This window comes from Stegostoma tigrinum, chromosome 2 (genome assembly GCF_030684315.1).
Source record: "Stegostoma tigrinum isolate sSteTig4 chromosome 2, sSteTig4.hap1, whole genome shotgun sequence".
NCBI classification, from domain to species: domain Eukaryota; kingdom Metazoa; phylum Chordata; class Chondrichthyes; order Orectolobiformes; family Stegostomatidae; genus Stegostoma; species Stegostoma tigrinum.
The window spans coordinates 99,454,413-99,480,343 of record NC_081355.1 but is presented as its reverse complement, the minus strand read 5'-3'; the positions used below and the strand labels follow the sequence as shown (position 1 = coordinate 99,480,343).

At 41.2% G+C, this 25,931-nt stretch overlaps 1 protein-coding gene across 4 annotated transcripts in view; it reads left to right on the top strand.

Annotated features, from left to right (window-relative positions):
- The window catches only part of LOC125465171 (contactin-associated protein-like 2), a 1,711,179-nt gene that overhangs the window by 570,994 nt on the left and 1,114,254 nt on the right, over positions 1 to 25,931 (top strand). For all 4 annotated transcript variants that reach the window (XM_048558395.2, XM_048558386.2, XM_059638055.1 and 1 more), the window contains exon 3: positions 23,838 to 24,031. In XM_048558395.2, the coding sequence (XP_048414352.1) occupies positions 23,838 to 24,031 (194 nt within the window). The remainder of the gene's footprint in view (positions 1 to 23,837; positions 24,032 to 25,931) is intronic.

The window sequence follows — 25,931 nt, the reverse complement described above, 5'->3', positions numbered from 1 at the left end:
ACCAGTGGAGAGGCTTCCCCTGATTCTCATTGACTTGTTTTGTAAGGCATCCTTGATGACTCACTCTGTTAAATGCTGCTGTGAATTCATGGGCAGTCATCCTCCCTTCCCCTTTTCTGTTCAGTTTCATGCTTGGACCAAGACCATGAGGAGCTGGTTGGGCCCGGCAGAACTTAACTGAGCTTCAATGAGCAGGCTAACATTGAGTAAGTACAGCTCAATAGCACTGTTGTTCACCTTCAATCCTTGAATCCCTTTCTTTATGTTGGAGAAAAGACCAAAAGGGTGGTAATTGGCTGACCTAGAGAAGTTCTTTTTTTGTATAGAATACACCTGGGTGATTTTCCAACATTGTCATGTGGATGGGAATTTTGTAGCTGTACTGGAATAGCTTGCCTCAGAACTTGGACATTTGTGGAGTGCAAGTATTCAGTAATATGACCAGAATGTTGTCACAGCTGAAAGCCTTTGCTGTATACAGTACCTTTAGCTATTTCTTGTACCGACTGGAGTGAATTGAACTGACTGACTGACATCTGACACCTCACAAGAAGGCCATTGAAGGGTTGTCCACTTGGTATTACTGAATAAAGATGCTTACAAATGCTTAAGTGTGGTCTTCTGCACTGAAGTGCAAAGCTGTCCCATTTACTCAGCCTGGGGATATTTGTAGAGCTTCCTTCATCGGTGAGTTGATTTATTGTCCATCATCATTCACAACCAAATGTGGCAGAACTGCAGAGTTTAAATCTGATCTGTTGATTGTTTTTGCTTCGCTCAACCTACTGCATGGCCAGTTCCATTGCTTGGCATGCAAGTAGTCCTGTGTTGTATCTTCACCAGATTGAACTCCAATTTTAGGAAAGCCTGGTGCTGCTCCTGCCATGCCATCCTGCACGTTGAATTAGTATCGATCTCCTGGCTTGATGGTAATGGTAAGGTGGGGAATGTGTGGGCCATGAGGTGACAGATAGGGTTTCAAAATGCTGATGGACCAGAACAACTTATGGATGTTCGGTTGTGAATTGCCACATCAGTTCAAAGTCTATCCTGTTCAGCACAGAGTGTCAACACTATACCATGCCATAGTGGGTATGCCCAAGGTGAAGATAAGGTTTCAACTCCAGACGACTGTTTAGCAATCATTCCCATTGAGTCATGAAGAGATGCATTTGCTGCCAGCAGATTGATGAAGGTGAGCACAAGTAGCAGGTATGTGCTTTAAGACAATAAGAGCTCAGTCGGTAGAAGTGCTACTGAGTGACTCAGTAATGGACATTGAACTTCCCCATCTTGAGTATATTCTGCGTGTTTGCTGCCACTGTTAGTGCATCTTCCAAATGTTCAACTGGAAGACCACAGGTTTTGTCATCTGAGAGGGTTGGGGGCTAATTATCAGCAAGACATTTCCTTGCCTACGTTTGACCTGATGCCAAAAGACTCCCTGGAGTCTGGAAACAATCCTGAGGACTCCCACAGCAACTCCCTCCTGACTGAATACATTGTGCCACAACATCTACTGGGAACCAATGGTGAAGTCTGGAACATTATTTGTTTGTTTGCCTGTTTGTAAGGTATGATTCTGTAAGCATGCCTATGTTAGGCTCTTGACCAGTGTGTGAGACTGGTCTCACAATTTTCGCACTAATCCCAGATGTTAGTATGAAGGATTTTGCATGGTCAACTGTTTTGTTGTTGCTTCCAGAGCCTTAGACAATACTAGATGGTAAGTGGCTTAATACACCTTAGTAGCTTGCAAGGCCAATTCTGAGGGTAGTTAAGAGTCAGTTCTCCAAATCTAGAATTACACGTTGGCTGGACCTGGTGAACAGTTCATATTAATCATAAAACACCTACAGTATGGAAATAGGCCATTCAGCTATTAAGTCTGCACTGACCCTCCAAAGAGTATCTCACCCAGACACAGCCCCGACCCTATCCCCATAACCTGGACTTTACCAGGCCTAATTCACCTAACCTGCACGTCCCCAGAAACTACAGGGCAAGTTAGCATTGCCAATCCACATTACCTACGCACCTTTGGACTGTGGGACGAAATGGAACACCCAGAGAAACTCTGTGTTCCAATGCCACTGCCACTATGCCACTGCCTTTCTGAACTACTGGAGTAAGATTCCTTTAGATTGATGTATGTGGAAGGTACTTTTCCTTGTTTCAGCTCAATTTACAACCTAAAGAAATTGAAATAGCAATTAGAAAGAAAACCTCTATTTTTCTTTGTATCTGTCCACGGTCCATGTCTTTGTGGACAATACTTCAGCAATTTATTCATTCCAACTGCAAGAAAGCCATTGGATTGGGCAGAAGCTTGATCTGACTACATACAAAGAGACTTCAATTCTTCTGCGAATAGGGAAAGTAATCAAAACATTTGAAATTGAGCTGATATACTTTATCTTTTTGCTGTTTAATTTGGCGTATCTATTGGTCTCATTTTTATTGTTGAATGGCTTGAAGTTTTGCCCTACAATGTTAAGGTTTTAATACATTTAATACAGATTTTTACATTTTAGCGTGAGCATGGGTGTGAAACTGAAAGATAAAAAGCTAATAATTTAGAGTGATTCTAGCACTAAGAAAAAAGTGCTTACATGTTTAAATTCACTTGGTTTAGTTTTTTTCCACTTTAAATGTAGAAAATTATTCAGGCTAGCAATATTATTGATGTTCATTATCAGGTTGTTTATGGTAGCGCATAATATTCATTGCCTTTCTAGATTGGCACCATTTTGGAATGACCTTTCTCTCTTGGTCATGTGGTCTTTTGCCATGCCACACTGTTACCAGAGGAGTTTACCATGAACTCCACACCCAGGGCCCTGCCAGTGCTGCCCATCACCTCTGGCCATGATCCAGCCACTGCCTGAAAATGCTGTTGCTCTGAGGACTCATCCAGGCATGATGGATTCACCCATTCCAACAACAGGGTGCCCAGCACCTCTGAGCTTTACAGCCGGCCTCCTTCTCTGGCCTGTAGGGTGCCAGCTGGTTTGGAGCTTGTCAGACCAGACTCCATCCTGGTGCATGGGCACTGGCAACTTCAGACCCGAATCTGTCCCTCCACCCTTGCCAAGATGCAGCCAAAAACATTGGTCCCCTGCAGTAAACTGAAGCCCACATCTGGTAGAACAGAGTGGTCGAACTCCATCTGGACTCAGTCGGTAGTCTGAAACAGTTTCTGTAAGTGATTTGCAGAGTACATTCCAGGGGAATGTTGCAGAGGATCAGGTAATGCAAGAAAATGTTTGCAAATGGCCTTGTCTGTGTATTGAAGATAATGGGAGTAGAGGAGACATGTGAGAAGACAAGGTCCAAGCGATGGCTGTAAATACAGGTGAGAGAGATTCAACAGAGAAACAGGTTGAGACAATCCCTAACAGCTCATGCTTTGGCAGTGGAATAAAACAGTTAAAAACCCAAGATTAATCAAGAAATCAGAGCATATCTTCACCACCGCTTCCACTCTCCCTAAGGCAATCAAAATTAATTCAGACGACAACTTGGCCAAGGGCTTATGTTGCATGATACTTACTTATTGTATGACATGTTTTTTTTCAGTATATAACTGGTCTAGCTCTTCAAATTCACCATAAACCTAAGATAATAGCTCAGATTTTGCAGTCAGTGAAGGAACAGCATTCATTGCTCAATGTACTTTCGGCTGCTAAGGGATGTTTTACAGGTTTTTGAGAAGAAATTGATTGCCGTCAGGAAAGTGCCCTCTCGAAAAGAACAGTGGCACGTGCGAGCAGGGCAAAGAACAATATGGCCAATCAATTATCAAATTGTAGAATTCTCAGGGAACTGTGCACATCATAAACTGGGGAATATAAATTAGATTTAAATCCTGCACAACAAAGGAATTAGAGAGGGGAGGACAAATGGGAATAAGCGAGTGAAGAAAGACAAAAACACTTTATTTTGTAAACGTAATTTGAACAGAAACTAAATTCTGAAGTAATTAAATTTTATTTTTCTCAAGTAACATTTTGGAAAGGCTCTTTGGCAGTAATTGTGATTTCTGACACTACTACAAAATGTACTTGCATCAGTTGAGTACATCAGTTCGAACCTTCCTGACATGTTAAGTGGTTAAGTGCAATTGATTTACAGTCTTATAGGGATTTTAATGCCTTAATGGTGAGAACTCTTGCAGTGCACTGTAACTTGCTCAGAAATATCTGGATTTGAATCCTCTCATGTGCGTATGTAGGTTGTATGCAAACAATTTTCCAATTTGCTGCTTGTTAATGGCCTCGCTGTTGTTCTTCGGACAAAATCTGGGCTGTTAAATTGATGTTGTCTATTAGTATTGAATACCGTTAATAGGATACTAAATACCTAGCAGTTATATGTAACCAGGCAAAGAAGTTGTGAACTAATGAGTTAATTCCATTCAAATGTAAAGGAGAATGCTAAGAGTTCTTGTGGTGCAGTCATAATGTACCTACCCCAGGTTCAGGTTAGAAGGCTGGTACAGATAGATTTTCTGCCAGTCAGGGAATTGAGGGTTACAGGGAAAGGGGGGGGAAAGTGGACATGAGGAGTGTTGGATCAGCCATTATCCGATTGAATGGTATAGCAGGTTTGAGATACTAAATGGCCTAGTCCTGTTGCCATTACTTATGATCTTATATGTCCACTCAACGAGGAGTGTTGAAGAAAAGTGGTTGAGGATTGATCATTACAAGCGCGAAAGAGACCGAAGAAAGGAAGGAATCTTAAAAAAAAACATACAAGTAATTGACTACCAGATTTCTTTATGAAAAGAATTACTTGCTTGAAAAATTGCTGGATGTCCTCAGATAAGTCGCCTTATAGTGTTATAATTAATTGTGAATGTAAAGAAATATTCATGTTGAAATCTATGTATTTTTACGAGATGGGGTGGATCATAGTTTAAAGGTTGAATAAACATACAACATGCCACCCATTGTAATTTTGGTTTTTTTTTAATATAAAGAGAGGAATCTCTTGGATATTTAGCACTTTATTACAAAATTAAGTATTAAGATTTAAAAGTAACTTTGCAAACAGGCGCTTACAGGCTAATTAATCACATATGTATGTAATGTCTGTGTGTGGAAAGGAAGATAACTGTGGGGTTGTGGTACAGACATACAGTCCCTAACCTTAGACTGGGAGACCTAGGTTCCAGTTTCACGTAACATCTCTCAACAGAAAAAATATATTAAATAAAAGAAAGAAAAGGTTCTTGTGACTCTATCGTTGAGCCATGAGACTCAGGTTCAAGTCTCCCCTGCCCTGGACATGTGTCACAGCATGTTTGAACAGGTAAAACACAAAATGAGAGGTCTTGGGATGCAGTGACTGAGCAGGGAGGCCCAGTTTTAGATGGTGTGTCATAACAGGTATGGACAGGTTGATTAAAAAAAGAACCATATGCATAAAGGAAGGGCTCTTTGTGATACAGTTTCCCTAGCTCTGAACCAGGAGGCTTGAATTTAAGTCCGACCTGCTTCAAAGGCCTGTAATAACATCTCTGAGCAAGATGGTTAGAAAATACCTACATATAAAGGAGAGTCAACCAAGATTTAATAGAGTTTTCTAGTGGGTATTGTTTGAAGTGAAACTCTTAAGTAGTAAGTGAATGTTTGGATTGTCCAAAAGCATTTAAATTACAGTTAATAATAAAATGGTGAGGATTTTACAGAATGTTGACAACCTGGCCAGTGATCAAAAGAGGGAGAATCTGATATGGGATCTACTGAATTCCATTCATCCGTAGGACTTTGGACATCTGATGTCAACAAAGCTGCATAATTTCATATCAGGTAGATGTAGGGTTTGTCTCTTCACACTGAAATTGTTGATACAAGAACTTTTTTTTTAACATGATTCTTTCTGTTTCCAACAGCCATTTTCAGTTTTCTGTTCTACTTGTCTTTATATAGTATAGGTCAGGTGCAATTATCAAACCGAGGAACTGAATACTTGTCATAGATGTCAGCTTGGTACCTGTACAGATTGAAAGTGATGTGCAACAGCACGGCTAATGTTTCTCAAAAGAGTTCTTGAATTAGTGTTCTCAGTTTTGAAACAAGTGTAACTTTTGTCTGCTTACTGTCCAATCGAGCGGCTCAGTCACTGTTTCTCTTTCAGCTTGAGAAGTAACTCATTGGCAAAGAGGATATCCCTTTTGATGATATCTCTTACAATGATTATGAACTTGAGTTAGGGAACAGATTAAGCCTACCTCCCATGGGCATTCAGCCTAGTATTGCAATCCAATCGAGAATCCCCATTTATCATAACCTGCCATTATTTGTTTGCTGAGAAAATTGTGCAATCTGTTCACCAGTTCAGATGGTGACAACAGCGTGCTGACTCAATTCAATACCTATTTTAGGACAATAAATTTTCTGAAAAGTTTTTTCAGGGTTAGTTTTTATCTTTTGGTGGTTTATCCTCAGTCTAACCACTCCAATTATTAATAGAATTCAGTGGTTGAATGCGTATTCTTGGTGGTGCTTTGTTTCATTCAGAAAAAGAGGAACAATTACTTTAAATTCATTATAATCAGTGTTTTTCTGTTGATGCCATTATGCTAGTGTGCACTGTTCTCAGGCCAGATGACCTACAGTGCAGGAATTCATCTTACTATGTCACTGGGTATCATGGAGACAAAATACCACAGCTTCCAAGACATGCGCAACATGCAAATTTCTTTCATGCTCAAAACCTTAAATTCTCTTGCTGATGGGAGTTCACAAAACCAATTTAGATGACATTTCAGCTGCTTGGATTAACACAGTTGTTCACAAATTAACGCGGTTGATCTTTGTGGGAATAACATTGTTGTTAGAAAGAAGGGGGAGGATGGACATCCTCCAATAATTTTTTTTGATATAATGGCAATCTCCTTGTGCACCTCTGCCTGTGAGTATGGTGCTCATGTATATCTAGAGATTGCAGTAGTGTGTAAACACATGCAACATACTAGTTTTGACTCCAAAATGGACATCTACATTTAATGCCAATTTATTTGTTTAAATGATATTTTTGCATCTATTTCTTTTCAATTATAATTTCACCTTTTGCATACTCCTTTTGGCATCAGAACACAGAGGGAATGTTGAGATGGAGACAAGATCAACCAACCTTTATCTGAAAGTGTTCATTTGTAACGATTACCTAGGCTATATGGCACTGAAGCAGGTCTTTCAACTCAAGTAGTCCATGAAGGGAAAACAAGGTGTAGAGCTGGGTGAACACAACAGGCTAAGCAGCATCAGAGGAGCAGGAAAGCTGATTTTTCAGCGTAGACCCTTCTTCAGAAATCTTTCATTTTCTGTGTTCGTCCAGCTCTACACCTTGTTATCTCAGATTCTCCAGCATCTGCAGTTCCCACCATCTCTAGCCCGTGAAGACAATTTTTCTCCAGCCAAGCTCCATCATTTCTCAGCTAAATCTATGATTGTAACCATCCCGTTCCCTTCCGACATCATATGAGTATCTAGCTTCCCCTCAAGTGCTTCAATCAAACCTAGGTAATAGCGAGTTCGCACTCTGAACACTCTGGGGGGAAAAAGTTTTTGTTCCTGAATTCCCATTGGATCTCTTGACAATGATCTTGTACTCGTGGCCTCTCAATATGCTGTTTCCCATGACAGGAAACATTTATCTCTGTATCCTCTCAACCAAAACCTAGGCATTAAACAGATTTCAGTGTGTTTCACAGTCACAAGGAAGAAGTTATGTGGTAGAAGTTGCCTGCATTTGAATTTGATCATGATGGTTTTCTTTTGGTAGACACAGTAACAACCATCTGGGTCCGTAATTGTAAGTTCTGGGGTGAAAGCAGGCGGAGACAAGAAGTTCAAGATGTAGTTGCCTGCTTTGTCCCTTCATCAGTTAATTTTCCTGTTGTAAATCTTAGTGCCCATTAAAACTCATGAGTTTTCCTGATTTTGTTCTCTTAATGTGCCACAAGTAGAAAACAGGCTGAAAGGAGGAATGTTGTCGAAAAGAAAGTAGTTGCACATAAACCTAGAGATTATACTTCCCTAAACCAGCAGCCTTGGAACCAGAGAATTTGCTGGATCACTGTAGGTGAATGTTAGGGTCAAAACATTCAGAAATCAAAATCAAATTACTCACTTTAGTCGTATGGTCAGTGGCTGAGGCCCTGATGAAATATTTTAAGCCATCCAAAATATAAAATATATTCCAGGATTGAGTGACACTCTTCCCTTGACTTGTATTCATCACATCTATAAATGGAAAAATGATTTGTTTTAGTTGGGCACCAAAAAACTCAGATTTAGGAGATCTAAACTACACAGAGTGTTGCAAACAATAATTATGAACAAAGATTGATGTAGAGCTACTTGATGCTGCCATAGGGAAAAGCAGATGTACTATGAGTGCTGGACCACAAATTTTGTTGAACCAGAGACTACTGAATGAGGGAGATATAGTGTCTCATAATCAAGTTTAGAAATCAATAAATTTAATGCAGCAATAAGAATGCAGATATACTAAATAGCAGAGACAAGAAGCAAATAGGTTGCTGAATTGGCCCAGAAACGGCAGCATTGTTTTATAAAAACCGGTTGTGTTGAAAAGTAGTTGGGGTTTGTTTCCGTCAGTTCGAGAGAGCCCATGGTGATTTGCCATGTTTATACAGACAATAATGTGGCTATTCCATTCATCTTCCAGAATTATGTAGATCATTATGTCAATCAGCAACTAATGCTTATGTAATGTCAAAGCTGGCATCATGTATGGCAGCACTAATTAATGCCTTCTCTTAAACATACCCAACGGAATATAGATCCACCTGCGTGAGAGACACGCCTCACCAAAATGCCTCCACTTGAGACGTTTAAAACATAACCTTCCAACTTGTACCTGAATTGCTTTTGATAATCTACTTGTTTTCACAGGCTTAATAGAAGAGTTGTGAACTCAAACTCAGGAAACAGGTACAAAAATAGACCTTATGGCTCTTTGAGCCTGCCTTTCAGCACAATCAAGTCCGATCTTGGGCTTCAACTCCACTTTTAAGAATGCTCTCCATATCCTTTGATTCCGAGAGAGTCAAAAAAATGTGTCTAAACCAGCCTTAAATATATTATGTTCAATGGTGGAACATCCACAACCCTATACGGGAGAGAATTCCAAAATGCAACAAAGTTTTGCATGGTGATTTCTCCTCCTCTTCAGTTCATTTTGCGATGTCAGCAGGAAATATCTTGAGTGTTGTGAAGATATTATGAACACTGAAAACCTACTAAGTGTGTTGCATCTCACAGGCTTTAGGGCTGTCGTTTCAGTCCCATTTCTGAATCACATAAAGGATGATGGGGACGGGAAACAGAGCAGGCAAACTGCTGAGGGAAAGAGGAAAAGGAAAAAGAAAGCAGAAGGCCTTACCACTGTAGGATCTTGAGGGAACAGTTCTCATGGCTGCTGATGTGATTTGTAGATTCCTGGATGTTAGCCCATGTAACATAAACTGCAGGGACTTGAGTTCTTGTTGAGTCAGATATGTTAAAAGTAATTTACAATAATAACTTCCTCAAGTACTGCTTTATCTCAGATATAGTCTACTGATGTTACTCTGTATTATGCATAAAACTAGCTGACTACACTGACACCAGTGGGAGTGAGTGAATGTGAGATGGATATCTTCACACTGGAGCCTCACATGTTGTGAAGTCATGCAACTGCCTTAAAATTATTGGCCTGTCTGGTTTGGACCTATTCTGTAATGCAACATATCACCCCTTTTCCCTTTTTATTTACTAATGGGACTGTGGACCTCACAGGCTCTGCCAGCGTCTATTGCCCAATCCCAGTTGCCCTTGAGGTGGTTACCTTCTGCAGTACAGAGTTGTCAGAAGACCCGCAGGACTGTCAGGAAGGTAACCTGGGATTTTGGATGAACAACATTGAAGGAACAACAATATATTTCCAAGTCGGGATGGTGACTGGCTTGAAGAGGAACCTGCAGGTGGTGGTGTTCCTAACTAGCTTCTCCCCTTGTCCTTCAAAGTGATGGTAGCCGCAGAGTTGGAAGAGACTGTCTTGGGCTCTTTGAATCCCTACAGTGCAGTTTATTTTACGAGTAGGAGCCCTTTTATCTGAATTGTGTATAAGTGTGTGGATAGATATATTTTTACTGTAAATTTCAGGACCATCTTGTTGGTATACAACACAATCAGGACGAGAGCCTTGTACGGTTACCACAATTTGGCAGCGTAGCCTCACTGTGTAGTGTTGCTATTCGTTGTTGTAGATGGAAGTGTTTCAATTTGTCATGGATGTGTGATTGTTGTCTGGCATGGTATCTTCAGAGCCACTGTCATTGTCAGTGGTTGATGGCATGCAGTTCAGATATGCTATCTATTTTTTTGCAGGGCTTGACCATTTTCAGAACAATAGCTGGACGCAGTAACATAATCTTTCCAGGAACCCATCTGTTCTCATCAAAATCTCAAACTCAAATGCTTTGTCCTGCTTCAAGTTATGACAGTTGTAGGCATGCTCGCTGTTCATGTTTTTGTACCATTTTCTCCCTCCTTTTCAACAATGTTTTCTGCACATGTGTTTGGGTGGTGAATGTGGGAGGGAAGAATTGTGTGGATCTGTCTCCAAAGTATGAGGGAAATCAGTGACAGTAAACGGAGGCATGAAGATTTGTCAATTAAATCCTGGCAAGTCACTTTGAATTTAACGCTGGACTTTACGGTATAAACAGTACATTCTGTGAGACTGTTCAATTGAGGGTAATGAGGAAAAGAGATATATAGTCAGCAACACATTTTCTGCACTAATTGTAGGGGTGCACCAGTGTACTGGGGACTGTTGTTTTTAAGCACCTCAAACCTGCTATGCCATTTAATATGATTATTTCAGCCACAACTCCACTTTTCCACCTGCTTCACACAACCCTGTAATTTATTATTACTTAAAAATCTGTCTACCTCCTTCTTAAATTTATTTAGTATTCCATCATCCACTGCACTCTGGGATAGTAAATTCCACAAATTCAATATGCTTTTGGAGGCGTAACTAGAACACAGAACATTACAGCGCAGTACAGGCCCTTCGGCCCTCGATGTTGCGCTGATCTGTGAAACCACTCTGAAGCCCATCTCACCTACACTATTCCATTATTATCCATATGTTTACCCAATGACCATTTAAATGCCTTAAAGTTGGCGAGCCTACTACTGCTGCAGGCAGGGCATTCCACGCCCTTACTACTCTCTGAGTAAAGAACCTACCTCTGACATCTGTCCTATATTTATCACCTCTCAATTTAAAGCTATGTCCCCTTGAGCTAGCCATCACCATCCGAGGAGAAAGGCTCTCACTGTCCACCCTATCTACTCCTCTGATCGTCTTGTATGTGTCTATTGAGTCGCCTCTTAACCTTCTTCTCTCCAATGAAAACAGCCTCGAGTCCGTCAGCCTTTCCTCATAAGACCTTCCCTCCATACCAGGCAACATCCTGGTAAATCTTCTCTGCACCCATTCCAATGCTTCCACATCCTTCCTATAATGCGGTGACCAGAACTGTACACAATACTCCAAGTGTGGCCGCACCAGAGTTTTGTACAGCTGCAACATGACCTCATGGCTCCGAAACTCAATCCCTCTACCAATAACACCTAGCGCACCGTATGCCTTCTTAACAAGTCTATCAACCTGGGTGGCAACTTTCAGGGATCTATGCACATGGACACTGAGATCTCTCTGCTTATCCACACTACCAAGAATCTTACCATTAGCCCAGTACTCTGTATTCCTGTTACTCCTTCCAAAGTGAATCACCTCACACTTTTCCGCAATAAGCTCCATTTGCCATCTCTCAGCCCAGCTCTGCAGCCTATGTCTTTCTGTAACCTGCAACATCCTTCCGCACTATCCAGAACTCCAACTTTAGTGTCATCCACAAATTTACTAACTCATCCTTCTTTGCTGTCATCCAGGTCATTTATAAAAATGACAATCCTTATCAGTTTAAAATCTGTCTCCCCTTAGCCTAAAAGTCTGACCTCTTGTTATTGATTGCCCCACAAGGGGAAACATCCTCCCTATGCCTACGTTGGCCTTTTAGCATCCTCTTTGCTTCAATTAGATCTCGTCTTGTCCTTCCAAGCCCTCGAGGGTATAGGCCTAAACTGCTGAAATTCTCTGTATAAGATAAAACAGTTGGTTTGGGTGCCCTGAACATGGCATCACAGTGTCAGCAACAGTTAAAAGGGAATTTGATGAATTTGTTAGGAATGATTAATCGATCAATGCCGATATTGATGCTGAGCTAATAAATGCATTCTTGCGTGTTTATTGCTCCCATGTGACATATATCTATGTGGTTGAGCATGTCTTGACATAGACTTTGTGGAATTATGACTTGTTTGCCTTGGAAGACAATGTGCTCAATCTGGAGAAATTCTTCCCAATGAAACCAGTGGGTTTGACTTAACTGCTTCTTCTCAGTTCCAGTCCAATAGGCTATGAGGCCTTTTTCCCTTGATGACTTTCACATTTACAATCTTAGGAACCTTCATTGGTTACTCAAAGCTGAGAATACCTAACCAACATCCCTGGTCTGGGGTAACTTATTTCCTTAACTGCCCTAAACTATTTCCTTTTCCTGGGAAAGGCCATCCTTGTCTTTGACTCCTATCAGGTCTACTTCAAACTGTCCAAAACATTCCAATCTCTCGGCCTTTGCCGAAGCTAAAGATCAATCTTTGATTATTCTAAACCCAAAAGCAAGCTAATGTCTTTCCATGTTTTTCACCTCTTGCCTCAAAAGCCCACCATATCAATAAACTTTCATTAACATTTAGGTGGTCTTCTCTGACCCATACTTATCTAAACTTATGGTCTGGTAAAACTGACCCAGTTAATTTCTAAAGCCTTCCACAAATACAAACAATGGTCCATTAGCGCTCATTTAAGATCAAAGCATTACATAAGAAAATTGCACTTTTTTAAATCACAAAAGCAATGCAAGGTAGACAGAGGCTGGCAGTCTCTGGGTAAGTATGAAAGTGAGTGAGTGTGAAGATGGAAAGCTTAAGAGTATGAGATGCATGTGAGTATTGCCGCGCAAGAGTCTGCTGTATGAGATAAATAACTCTTCCTGAATTCATATTGACCTTGCAAAAGGGGTCTGGTGGTTTCAAAGTAAAATGATGTAGGCCTGAGGGAGTGTGTGAGTTGGTCTGAGGGCAGGTATGATGGAGTATTGAGGCTGGTGTTTTGTTGATGCCAACTTGCACAGAAAAAAATCTCTCGGCCCCATTTTACAGAATTCTGTCACAAAATCTCTCCACCTTACTCTATTTCTTTCTTTTAAAACCCAATTCTTTAAACATGGTTTAGTTCATTCCTCCTATTAATCCATTTGGCTTCATCCATTTTTCTGTTATTCGACCTCTGTGCTTTCTGATATTTTCTCAAAGGAAGGAATTATAAAATTACTATTCCAGGGCTTAAATAAAAATAAGCAAGTGGTTATTACTGATGTTGTGTGTGTGTGAGAGGGAGAATGAAGTAGTGTTCTATTGAAAAGGTACAATATTAGGTTGAAGCAGGGATCAGCAGATATTGAAAGACTTATCATTATGCTGGGACAGTGATAGAATAACTACATAAGACTGGAAATAACATGGCGAGCAGATGGCGAAGCAAACTGTAAATTAATTCATGAAAAGGGCAACAAAATAAAAGTTGCCAATTGATATTGACTGCTGTCTGAAGTTGAATAGGCAAATCGTGAATTGTTCAGTCAAACAAAGGAGGCTGCAGGGAAATTCAATGTGATAATCATGGGAAATCATAATATATTAGGCCCAAAATAGGTAGACGAGGTAACTGAACAAGAAGGATAAAGTTAAAGAAATTCACATAGATAATAAGTAACTGATTGTTACTGCATATTAAACAGTTTGGATTTAGCATTCAGTTGTCTGCTAGAAATGATTAGTAACCAGATGTGGGTGGACCTTTGGCTCTCGACTCATTGCATGGTTTCATTTGATATGGAAATGAAGGATAAGGCCAAATAAGCCAGATGAGCTCGTGTTTAGAAGTGCAAAGTAAAAATGAAAAGAGTTCTAGTGTGGATAAAATGCAGAGTGAAGATAGAAAGCAGAATGGGGAGAAAATGACGTTTTGTTGGTGCTCAGGGTTGTGCAAAGATCTGTCAGAGAAATCAGTTTAATAAATACAGGATACACCACTGCATGTTTTACAGCTATTATTCTTCTGATATTTTTTAAAAAGCAAAAGATACAATAAAATAAAATCCAAATTAGGCACAAGACAACAAAATGTGAGGCTGGATGAACACAGCAGGCCCAGCAGCATCTCAGGAGCACAGAAGTCGACGCTTCGGGCCCAGACCCTTTTCTGTGTTCATCCAGCCTCACATTTTGTTGTCTTGGATTCTCCAGCATCTGCAGTTCCCATTATCACTGATCTAAATTAGGCACTATGGTGCCTAAGGTATTCCAAACTATTACAGATGAATTTATTAATGTATCATGGTCATGCAATGATACAGACCCTTTTGCTTTCGGAACAATGGGCAAACATTTCCCAGCTTCCTGGTGGGGTCATTGAAGGTCATGGCAGTAAATTCTGGACAATAGAAGAGACGTGTGTTAGCGAGGTGCTCTGACACATTCCTGCCATTAGGAAAGTTTTCCATGGTTGACATAAAAACGGATCAGCTCTTTGCTCCCCGTCACACTTCCCGGAATCCATTGTAGATGAAAGATTGAAACTCTCAGTGATCACATGACAGGCATCAAAGACCTCATGCAGAGCCCAATATGTCAACTGGATGGTCTGTACCTTTCGTCCAAAGGTCAGTTATTTGTATTAGCTCCCCTGTGGATACCTCATTTTTAAAGGTCCTGTAGGATATGGTAACAGATATACCAACAAATGTTTTATGCTTATTAAGAAATTTAAGGTGTGCAAAAAGTCATCTGTGTGCATAGGCAGGTTTCTGTTCTTTGTAGACAAAAACAATATGCTGCATTCTTGTGTCTTTTCTAGAAATATCCAGATGCCTGTGGTGGCGGTAGTTCTCAGCTACTTTCTCCATGCCATACCTCGGCCAAACAGGGTGAAATACCCAGCCAGCACTTTGCCCTCTGATATGACTTGTTAGTATGGCATTGAAATTGGCATTCTTGTGCAAGTCCCTATAATCTCTGACAACATTCTTTCTTTTCACCAAGATTCAGGTTTTGATTAAGTTGTTCACAAGGGCATATTTCACTGTTTTGAATTACATTTACCTTTTAAATTGAGCTTAATGCCCTTGCATTTATTATCAATTAATTTGTTGACAGCACAAATAACTTATATGCAACCACATTATTCAGATCTCTACATTATAAAAGCCAATGACGGGAGGGAGCATTTTTCCGAGACTTCTTAGAAGTTGGAAATTCTGACAAGGTTTCTTTTGTTGTCTATCCTAGATGCCTTGAGAAAATGGTGATGGGACACCTGAATATGCTGCAGTAGTGGTGATCTTCATACAACTGTTGAAAATGTATTAACCAGTGCAGTGAAAGATTGCCAATTGACGTTTAAATGGATGATAGGAAAAACCATAATGTTACTATTATTCCCCTATATGTTAGCTACTTTTGGACTTTGGAACATGATCTTTGATTTATTTTGATCAATCACAGAATGTAGGCGCAGTGGCAAAGTCAGCATTTATTGTTAGATGTGAATTGCCCTTGGAAAGGTGGTGGTGAGCTGCCTTCCTGAATCATAGAAACATAGAAGGTTATTCTAACCCTTGAGCCTGCTCAATTATTCATTATAATCATGGTTGATCATCAAGCTCATTACCCTAATCTTGCCCTCGCCCCCATGTAATTTGATCCCTTTAGCTCCAAGAGCTATATTTGTTTCTTTCATGAAAATACTTAATATTTTGGCCTGATTGTGAATTCTACAAGCTCACCAGTCTCTGGGTTGCAGTATTTTCTCCCAGTCACAGTCCTAAAAGGTTTATCTCTTATCCTTAAAGTATGACCATTGTTTTTGGATTCCCCCGTCATCAGGAACATCTTTCCTGCATCTAACCTGCCTAGACCCTTTAACATTTTATAGGTTTCCACGAGATCCATCCGTCTTCTAAACTCTAGTGAATATAATCCTAACTGTGTCTCCTTTTCTTCTCTGTCAATCAATTGCTGCAGTCCACTTGTTGTAGATCACCAATAGTTTGGAAAGTTTGGAAGGATCTTTCAGATGTTTGAACCAGTGACAGTTAAGGAACAACAGTAGAATTCCAATTCAGAAAGGTTTCTAGAGTTGAGGAGAAGGTGCAGGTGATGGTGTTTCCATAGATCTACGCTGTTGGTATTTTAGATTGTAGGACTTGAGTCCTTTCAAAGGAAGCTTTCTGAATTGCTGCAGTGCATCGTGTCAATAGTACATATCGCTGTCTCTGTCATTGGTGAAGGGACTGAATGTTTATTTTAGTGGCTGGAGTGCTGAGCAAATGGTCTGCTCAGCCCTGTTAACATTCCTAAGTGCTGTTAGAGTTCTATTATCCACATTCCTTCAGACCGTTTTCTAATGTACATTTTGGAGATGGGGTCCTGTCCATACACTACCACAATGAATCAAATGTGTGTGCCAGTATAACTAAATTTACTAGTTGAACTGGTTCGCTGTTCGTAGGTACATATGATTTTGGAACAGGTAGACCACCAGCTCTCAAACCTGTTCCACCATTCAATAAAATCATGACGGGTCTGATTTTGTACAATTCTACTTATTCCTCTTATTGCCTACGTCAGGCATATCAGAAGGGGTTACAAGCTGATAGCCTTCTTGTTTGACCACATTATGGACGCACATTCTGGGGCCACCAAGTCCTGGAATTGAACTTGAAATTAGAGCTTCTAGACTAGAGGTAGGGTCAGCATCCACCTTCCTTCCATCTGACATATTACGTGCCCAGAAAAAACAATATAGATTGCTAAATTCACGCAAAAGGTACTTTTCCCCCTTTAAGTTAATATGCTATAAATGATTGATAAGTTAATCACTGGTCCTTAGTTTGGGTTCTACCAGGGCCACTCAACACCCGAACTCATTAAAGCCTTGGTCCAAACATGAACATAAGAGCTGCAAATGTACCAATTACAAATGGCCGACAGCAGTTCATGAAGGTTCACCCCCACTTTCTCAAGGCAATTATGAATGGCCTCAAGTGTAGGCCTTTTAAGCCACACCATACCCATTAAATAATTAAACATAAACAATCAGATGTTATTGATTTCAAAACTTGTGCAGCCTTCTCCATCCTCCAAACATTTAGTGTATGTTTCATTGAAGTATCGTTGTTGCTATGATGACTACAAGCTGTATTACATAAGATTCAGCTAGATATAGCTGAAAAGTGAGCCTTTAACCCATGCAGCCAACAAGCTAAGAGATATGTTATGAGTTGTTAATCTCGCGAATTTGTCGATTTACATCATTCTGTAACAAACATCAGAAATTGCTGGAGAGATTCCGCAGGTCTGGCGGCACCAGCAAGAGAAAACAGTTAATGTTTCAAAGACAGTGACACTTGTTTAGAACAATTTACTTTGCACTAACAGCACCTCACTGTTAGCCTTGAAGTTATTTTGAATAACTGCAGTCTGTCAAGACTGCTCCAGAGCAAAAAGACATTTTCTCCACCCTATCTGACATCAAAAACCATACGTACACTAAACTTGCTTGTGCTTGCCACCAAACACAGGCCTCCTGAAACAACCCCAGAATCCAGCCCTACCCAGGACCTCCCTCTCAATGTGCCCCCCAACGGCATTAAATATGCGGTTAGCACAGTCTGTCCAGACGATGCTGCCAATTACATCACTTCTGCTGTTGCCATTCACGTCACACACTGGCACCAACCATACCGCTGCTGCCACCGCTGGCACGACCGATGGCAAAGCTGCTTCTGAGACAGTCTCCACCCCCACTCACAGCCCCAGTTCTATAGCCAACCCCAACCCCAAGCCCTGCTGGGTCTTCACCATTCCTCCAGACCTCCCCCTCACTGATGATGAACGATCAGTCCTCAGCAAAGAACTCGCCTTCATCCCACTCTGCCCACACATCAATTGGGGGCGGCACAGTGGCTCAGTGGTTAGCACTGCAGCCTCACAGTACCCGGGACCTGGGTTCAATTCCAGCCTCGGGTAACTGCCTGTGTGGAATTTGCACATTCTCCCTGTCTCTGCATGGGTTTCCTCTGGGTGCTCCGGCTTCCTCCCACAGTCCAAAGATGTGCAGGCTAGGTGGATTGGCCATGCTAAATTGCCTGTAGTATTCAGGGGTGTGGGGGTTATAGGGGAATGGGTCTGGGTGGGATGCTTCAATGGGCGGTGTGGACTTGTTGGGCCGAAGGGCCTGTCTCCACACTGTAGTAATCTAATCTAATACCACTCACATTTGCACTTCGAACAGTTTTCTGCCGCCTCCTGCCTATTTCTTTAATTGTGAGTCCAACCCACCCTCTACAGACCTCTTCTCCCACCTCCAACACACCCCATCCACTTAGACACCACCCAAAGGCCTCCTACCCTCCCTCGACCTCTTCATCTCCACCTGCCCTTGCGACATCAATCGCCTGAACCTCTCCACCCATCTCACTCACTCCAACCTCTCCCCCACGGAACATACAGCCCTTTGCTCCCTCCACTCCCTCCCCAACCTCACCATCAAACCTGTGGAGAAGGGGTGTGCAGTGTAGCATGGTGCACTGAACTCTACATCACAGAGGCCTGACGCCAACTCTCCAACACCACCTCCTCCCGCTGTCTTGATCATGACCCCACCCCCAATCACCAAGCCATCATCTCTCAAACCATCCATAACGTCATTACCTCACAGCCTCCAACCTCATTGTTCCCCAACCCCGCATCACCTGTTTCTATCTACTTCCCAAAATCGGCAAACCTGACTGTCCTGGCTGATCCATTGTCTCTCCCTGCTCCTGGCCCAGTGAATTCACCTCTGATTACCTTGACTCTGTCTTTTCCTTCCAGTCCAGGGACTACCACCTACATCTGGGACACCACCCAAGCCCACCACTTCTCCAAGACTTCTAATTCCATGGCTGCCAATACCTCATCTTCACAATGGACATCCAATCCCTGTAGACTTGTATCCCCCATGCAGATGGCCTAAAAGCCCTCTGCTTCTTTACCACCCCAGGCCCAACCAGTCCCCCTCCACCAACACCTTCATCCACCTAACCGAACTTGTCCTTACCCTAAACAACTTAGCTCCTCCCTCTTCCTACAGACTAAGGGGGTGGCCATGGGCACCCATATGGGTCCGAGCTATGCCTGCCTCTTTGTAGGATACGTGGAACAGTCCCTTTTCTGCTGCTACAGTGGGACCATCACCCACCTCTCCCTCTGGAAAGCTTTGGAGACTGGAATCAACTTTGTTGATTTATCCCATGCTTATGACACAACATGATACACAGGCATGCTGCTGAAATATTTGAAAATCATCTGCTGTGTGAAAACTGTAGTAATTGATTCCATCATCAGGAACTGATGGTTCCATGTGAATCTTGGAGGTTAAATTAGCCACCCGTGCATAATGAACGATGGTGTCCTGCGGAGATCTGCCACATTGATGACTATATCAGTTCTGCCTCATGCTCCCACGAGGAGCTTGAACTGTTCATCAACTTTACTAACACCTTTCACCCCAAGCTCAAATTCACCTGGACCATCTCTGGTACCTCCCTCCCACTCCTGGATCCCACCGTTTCCATCTCTGGTAATCGCCTCAACACAGATAACTATTTCAAATCCACTGACTTCCTACCTTGATTATACTTCCTCTCACCCACCCTCCTGCAAGAATGTGACCCCTTACTCCCAATTCCTCCACCGCATCTGTTCTCAAGATGGAGCGTTCCACTCCCAGACGTCCTCCTGTTTCAAGGACCACAACATCCCCCTCTGGTGATCAAAAGTGTCCTCAACTGCATCTCTTGCATTTCCCACACTCCTGCTCTCGATCCAATGCGTCATTCTCAGTCACATTTGCCACCTGCAGTCCGACCCCAGGACCAAAGAGATAGTTCCCTCTCCATCCCTATCTGCCTTTCATAGGGACCACTCATTCTGCGACTTCCTTGTCTACTCCACACTCCCCATATCCCCACAAACCCCGGCACTTTTCCCTGCAACTGCAGGAAGTGCTACACCTGCCCCTACATCTCCCCCTTCACCTCCATCCAAGGCCTAAAACAAACCTTTCATATCCAACAGAGGCTCACCTGTACATCCACCAACTTGGTCTACTGTATCCATTGCTCCTGATGTGGCTTCCTCTACTTTGGTGAGACCAAACTTAGACTCCAGGATCGTTTTGTGGAGCATCTGCGCTCTGTGCACGATAAATGACCACACCTTCTGGCTGCTAACCAATTTTACTCCTCCACCCACTCCCTGGATGACATGTCCATCCTGGGCCTCCTCCAGTGCCACAATGACACCACCCACAAACTGGAGGAGAAACACCTCATATTCTGCCTCAGGAGCCTACAGCTCAATTGCCTGAACATAGAATTCACCAGTTTTAAAACCTCCCTGGCCCTGGCCTCATCTCACGTTCAAACATCCCTCTCCTCCCTTTCACCTCCTTGACCCGACAAAACCTGTCCATCTTCTTTCCCACCTGTCCGCCCGATCCATCCACTGACGAATCCCCACCACTCCCTACCTGCACTCACCTATCACTATTCCATCTACCTTTCCCCAGCCCCGCCCCTGCTGTCTCTATTTATTTTCCAGCTCGCATACCCCTCTCTATTTCTGAAGAATGATGCCTTCCCAAAACGTCAGCTTGCCTGCTCCTCTGATGCTGCCTGACCTGCTGTGTTCCTCCAGCTCCACACTGTGTTATCTTTTCTCTCCCCTTCCTGTTCTGAATGAAAGGCTCAATGCCCTCAAAGCAACCAAATCAGAGAAAGCACTGGCAACTCAGAGGATTTATCCACAATTCCTGAAGTATCTCTGATCACAAAGAAAGAAGTGGCTAGCAAGGCTATTAATTAAAATCTTCAGCATATCAAACATTCCAAGTATCTGGCACCATTCTAAGATAGTGGCCATTGTCAAGCAAGGGACGTCCTCTTAATGACCTCTGCAAATACCACACCCCGCGTTGTTTTGCTGTGAATAACATATAAGGTCCTGGAAACTTTGTAAGTACATAGTCTTTAAAAAAAGGCCCCTGAACAGTCAAGGATTCTCAGTAGTTTTGGTAATTCTGGGTTGCAACAACTTCATTCAAGTCCTGATGCTGACCTCATACAGCTTGTTTCCGGAAAGCTTTGGAGACTGGAATCAACTTTGTTGATTTATCCCATGCGTATTACACAACATGATACACAGGCATGCTGCTGAAATATTTGAAAATCATCTGCTGTGTGAAAACTGTAGTAATTGATTCCATCATCAGGAACTGATGGTTCCATGTGAATCTTGGAGGTCAAATTAGCCACCCGTGCATAATGAACGATGGGGTCCTGCGGAGATCTGTCCTCAACTTGCTCCTCTTTCAGCTAGTGATCTGCCTTCCACAAAATCAATGCTTTTTCTATGTGCCGATGACTTTCCAGGATGAAAAGCTTTCAGAACATGAAGGAAAAATACTCACTAATATTCTATGTTCTCCAGAAGTCTGCCTTAGAAAATTGCTACTTTGAATAAACACTACCAAGAATGGCATTTCAAACTTCCTCTTGACCACTTTGATGGCCGCAGAAGAACTTTGTGTGTAGTTCTGTGTCTTATTAATTCCCCATGATCCAACCCCAAAATAACTGGCATCACCCTTGTCCATGCGGTGATCTATCAGCAGCAGCTTGTGAACGCCAGATGGAAGTTAATACAAGAGTGAATTTCAGTTATAAACTCTTGGTATCACTTAGAGCAACAGGACGACACATTGCTTCACTTGGTTTGATCTACTCAACCTGGTTCAGTGTATACCACACATGCATAGCAAATAATCAATATCATCAAGGAATATTTTGAAATATCAACATTTACCAACATCTAACCATATATTTGTATTGAAATAGGACCTCAAAACAAAACGTGCAACCATATAGGACCTCCTGGAATACACGCCATACACAACAAATTCATAACAGCCTGAACTCGCGATGGCCCTGATTGACTGCAGACTTCAACCCAACCTGATAACGACTCCAAGTGGTGAAGTTTTAAATTCCAACATCTCTTGGAAAATTTTGATAAACCTCGACCATTTGAATTGAATTGAATTAGCTTAAATCGTCACATGTACACAAATGAGTTCAGAGAAAAGTTTATCAATCTCCACTTATAGCACCATCTTAGGTACAAAGGTACCCAGGTACAATCCCCAGTTACAGAATAGAGAAATGAAGGGAAAAAAAAGTTTGGTTGCAGCTAAACAGAGCATACTCATTGGTCAGATTGATCCACGGAAGATGTGGCCACTTCCTTCACAGATAGAGCATGAGGAAGAGCTTGAATTGTCACAGTTGCCACCCAGGTCAAGTCATTACCCATACACCTTGCAAAGTGAATGTCTGCCCTTGGAGACCCATTCTCAGTGGCATCGATTATTCGCACTGTTAGTTGAAACCATTGAATAGTTTGTTCAGCTCAACTACAAACTCCAGTTTTTTTTTATTCCACACCTAAGCATTATTTTGCCAAATGTCCTCTTATTGAGTTTGCTTTTTAGTAACTCCATTTTTGTTTGCCAACCTTAAATCTCAAATCTTAAGGAGACAGACACTCATACTCGACATTTGACGGAGGCCTAAATGTCTCCTTCCCTGTTCAATTATCTGGGTATACATTCAATGAGTTCTGGCAAAGTATTTACAAGTTGAAAGATGCTGAAAATTTCTGGCTAGAGGGCACCAAAATCAAATGTCCTCATCGTGCAAGCTCTGGTTCAGTATTAAAGGGACAAGATACCTGCTTACGACTTCAAAGAAAAGTTTAGACTACCACCAGTATTTTCGAAAGTACATTAAACTCCTGTGTTCTAATTTCTATCATCCTGCTCTTATTTTAAAGTAGAAGAAGTGATGAGAACTGGTGATTGAATGATGTTCAACATCATTTGCAACACCTCAGATACTGAACCAGTCCATGTCCACACGCAGCTAGATCTGGATAATATGCAGGCTGGTCTGAAAAGTGCTAAGTAACATTCATACCATGCAAGTGCCAGGCATTGCCACTTCTAATAAGAGAGAGCCTGACCATCGCCTTTTGTCATTCAGTTGCATCACCATTGCTAAATTCCCCGTTATCAATGCTCTCAGAGTTACCTTTGTCCAAACATAGAACTGGCTATGCCTATGAATATTGGAATCACAGAATTCCTTCTTTAACAGCTTTGTGGGTGTACCTACACCAAATGGATTGCAATAGTTCAGAAAGGTAACAAGGGATGTGCTCTCAACACCGGCCCAGTCAGTGATGCCCACATGCCATGAATAAATAAAAACTCCTCCTCGTGTGCAGCAACTCTGTATCCTGTGCCAAATGTGTTTCTGTAACAAGAAATGTAGAAATAACATAGGTTACATTCGTCAATTTAAAATACTAGATGGTATGGACAATATGCAACTTGATGTTATTTGTGGTAGATTTAAAGTGCTTTTATTTTAATGTTGATTTCTCTTCCAGAAATAACCTTGATGCAAGGGTATTTACATATTTTTTTCTCCCCCCGCCATCCCCCACCAAACTGCTTAGGTGCTGGTGGCTGGTCCCCTCTCGATTCTGATCATTACCAATGGTTGCAGATGGATTTTGGAAACAGGAAACAGGTCACGGCCGTAGCGACACAAGGCAGATACAGCAGCTCAGACTGGGTGACACAGTACAGACTACTTTACAGCGATAAAGGGCGAAACTGGAAACCTTACCATCAGGATGGCAATATCTGGGTACGTACCAAATGCAGTTAATGCTTTGTGTAGCAAGTATCATGACATGCCTAACTTAATAATCTATAATTTAGCCTGATATTTTTCTCTATACCCTATTTTTAACAAAACATTGTATTAGTGCAGTGATTAGTCATTACAAGCCACAGCAGCATCTGAGAGAGAACTGGATTTATTGTATGCATTAAGCATGGATCCCAACAGCAAGTGTTTCATTTTGCAGACTGGAAGTGGCTTGCAGATTCTGATTAATGTCCATGCAAAGGAGTTGGTGGCAGGGTCTGAAGCAGTATAGACAGAGGTACATTTCAGGCAGAGGGTAGGAATTATTTATTTTATGTGACTGTGAGAGGGCTGTTACAGCAGCAATAGTTTGGCTAGAACTAATAAATAAAAAAACACAATGGTCCAAAGAAGGGAGGTTACAATAAAGACAAATTGACCTATTAGCTTAAAGTTACATTATGAAATATTCATAATTTCACACTTTACAGAAACTAGTTTGAAATATCAGCATCTATTTCTTATACATTGTGTGTTTCTGTGTCATTAGTCTTTCCCTACTTCCAATAATGTATCTTCATATCCAGGTAGTAGATATCAACCTTTTACGTAACTGTCAGGATGATTTTTATTTTGTCTTAAGCTTTGCAAAGTTTATAAATATGCCATCAGACATTCAACTTGATTAAATGATACATCCTCCTTTCTAATCATAACATCAAATCAGACAATCATCACATCAATATAAAGAAGACAAAACACTGACTATATCTATTCCTGCAGAGTTCAGCTCATATTAGATACTGTCAGGATGCTGGTTAGTTCCTCAAGAACATGCATTTACAAAGAAATACATCTTAGTATGGCTACACAAAATGTAATTTCATAATTTACGTGCTCTTTAACCTGCCAGCCTAGAAATATGCTCCTTTATTTTATAATGAATTAAGCCAGATATTTAAATTTACGGTTTTTTATTGAAGGAATAATTTACTAAATATTAATTTGCAATTATGTATGGCTATGTATAGTTTGAAATTTATATTGAAGCTGTACGTAAATTGAAAAATGTCCAGTTATTTATGGATAATTAATCACTAAATCTTGATTGATTACTAATTATGAAATTTGCTATCCAACATTCCTTTTATAAAAGTTGATTTCGCATTTTTGGGTTATGCAGTTTTATGTAACTATATGTCTTTGAAATATATCATGTATTTTTTTCTTTGTTGATCTGTATTAATAGTGAGTATTGATAGTTTGTCACATGCTTAATCCTGCTGTGGACTGAATCAAATTACTGAATCTTCAAGTGGCCACTTACGAAACCAAGCCAATAGTAACTGTGCATTCAAATATGTGGAGGATCAAGACTGAAAGTATATGCTGGCCAAACCAACTCAAAAGGAAAAAAAGGCTTTTAAATGCAAGTTATATCAAGCTTATATCAAATGTCATTATTCTTTGATATTGGTTCTGGAAGCCCACCCTTCCCACGTTCCTGAAATAAAACTATTAAATATTTCAATGGATAGCCAGGATTTTCTGTCGTGTTTGGAGTTGATGGCAATTGGCTGCTTTCAGCTCACTAACTTCATGGATCTCTAGAAAGACAATGAACATTAAAAGAGCAATTTGGATATCTCCTTGGAGTGTGTTGTATTTTAATAATGCTTATAGTATCCTCAGTGATATATCTGAGCATTCTGTAAAACCGATCAACATCATGTGTGACTCTACAGGAACTGTTCACACCTAAAATAAGTTAAAGTTCAACATACCCACAAGAAACAAATATAAAGGTCTGTTACATATTTTAAGTTACATTTTAAAACATGGCTGTCTTTGCGTAAAATTCTTTTAACTTAAAGGATGTTCTGGATGAGAGTTTGCT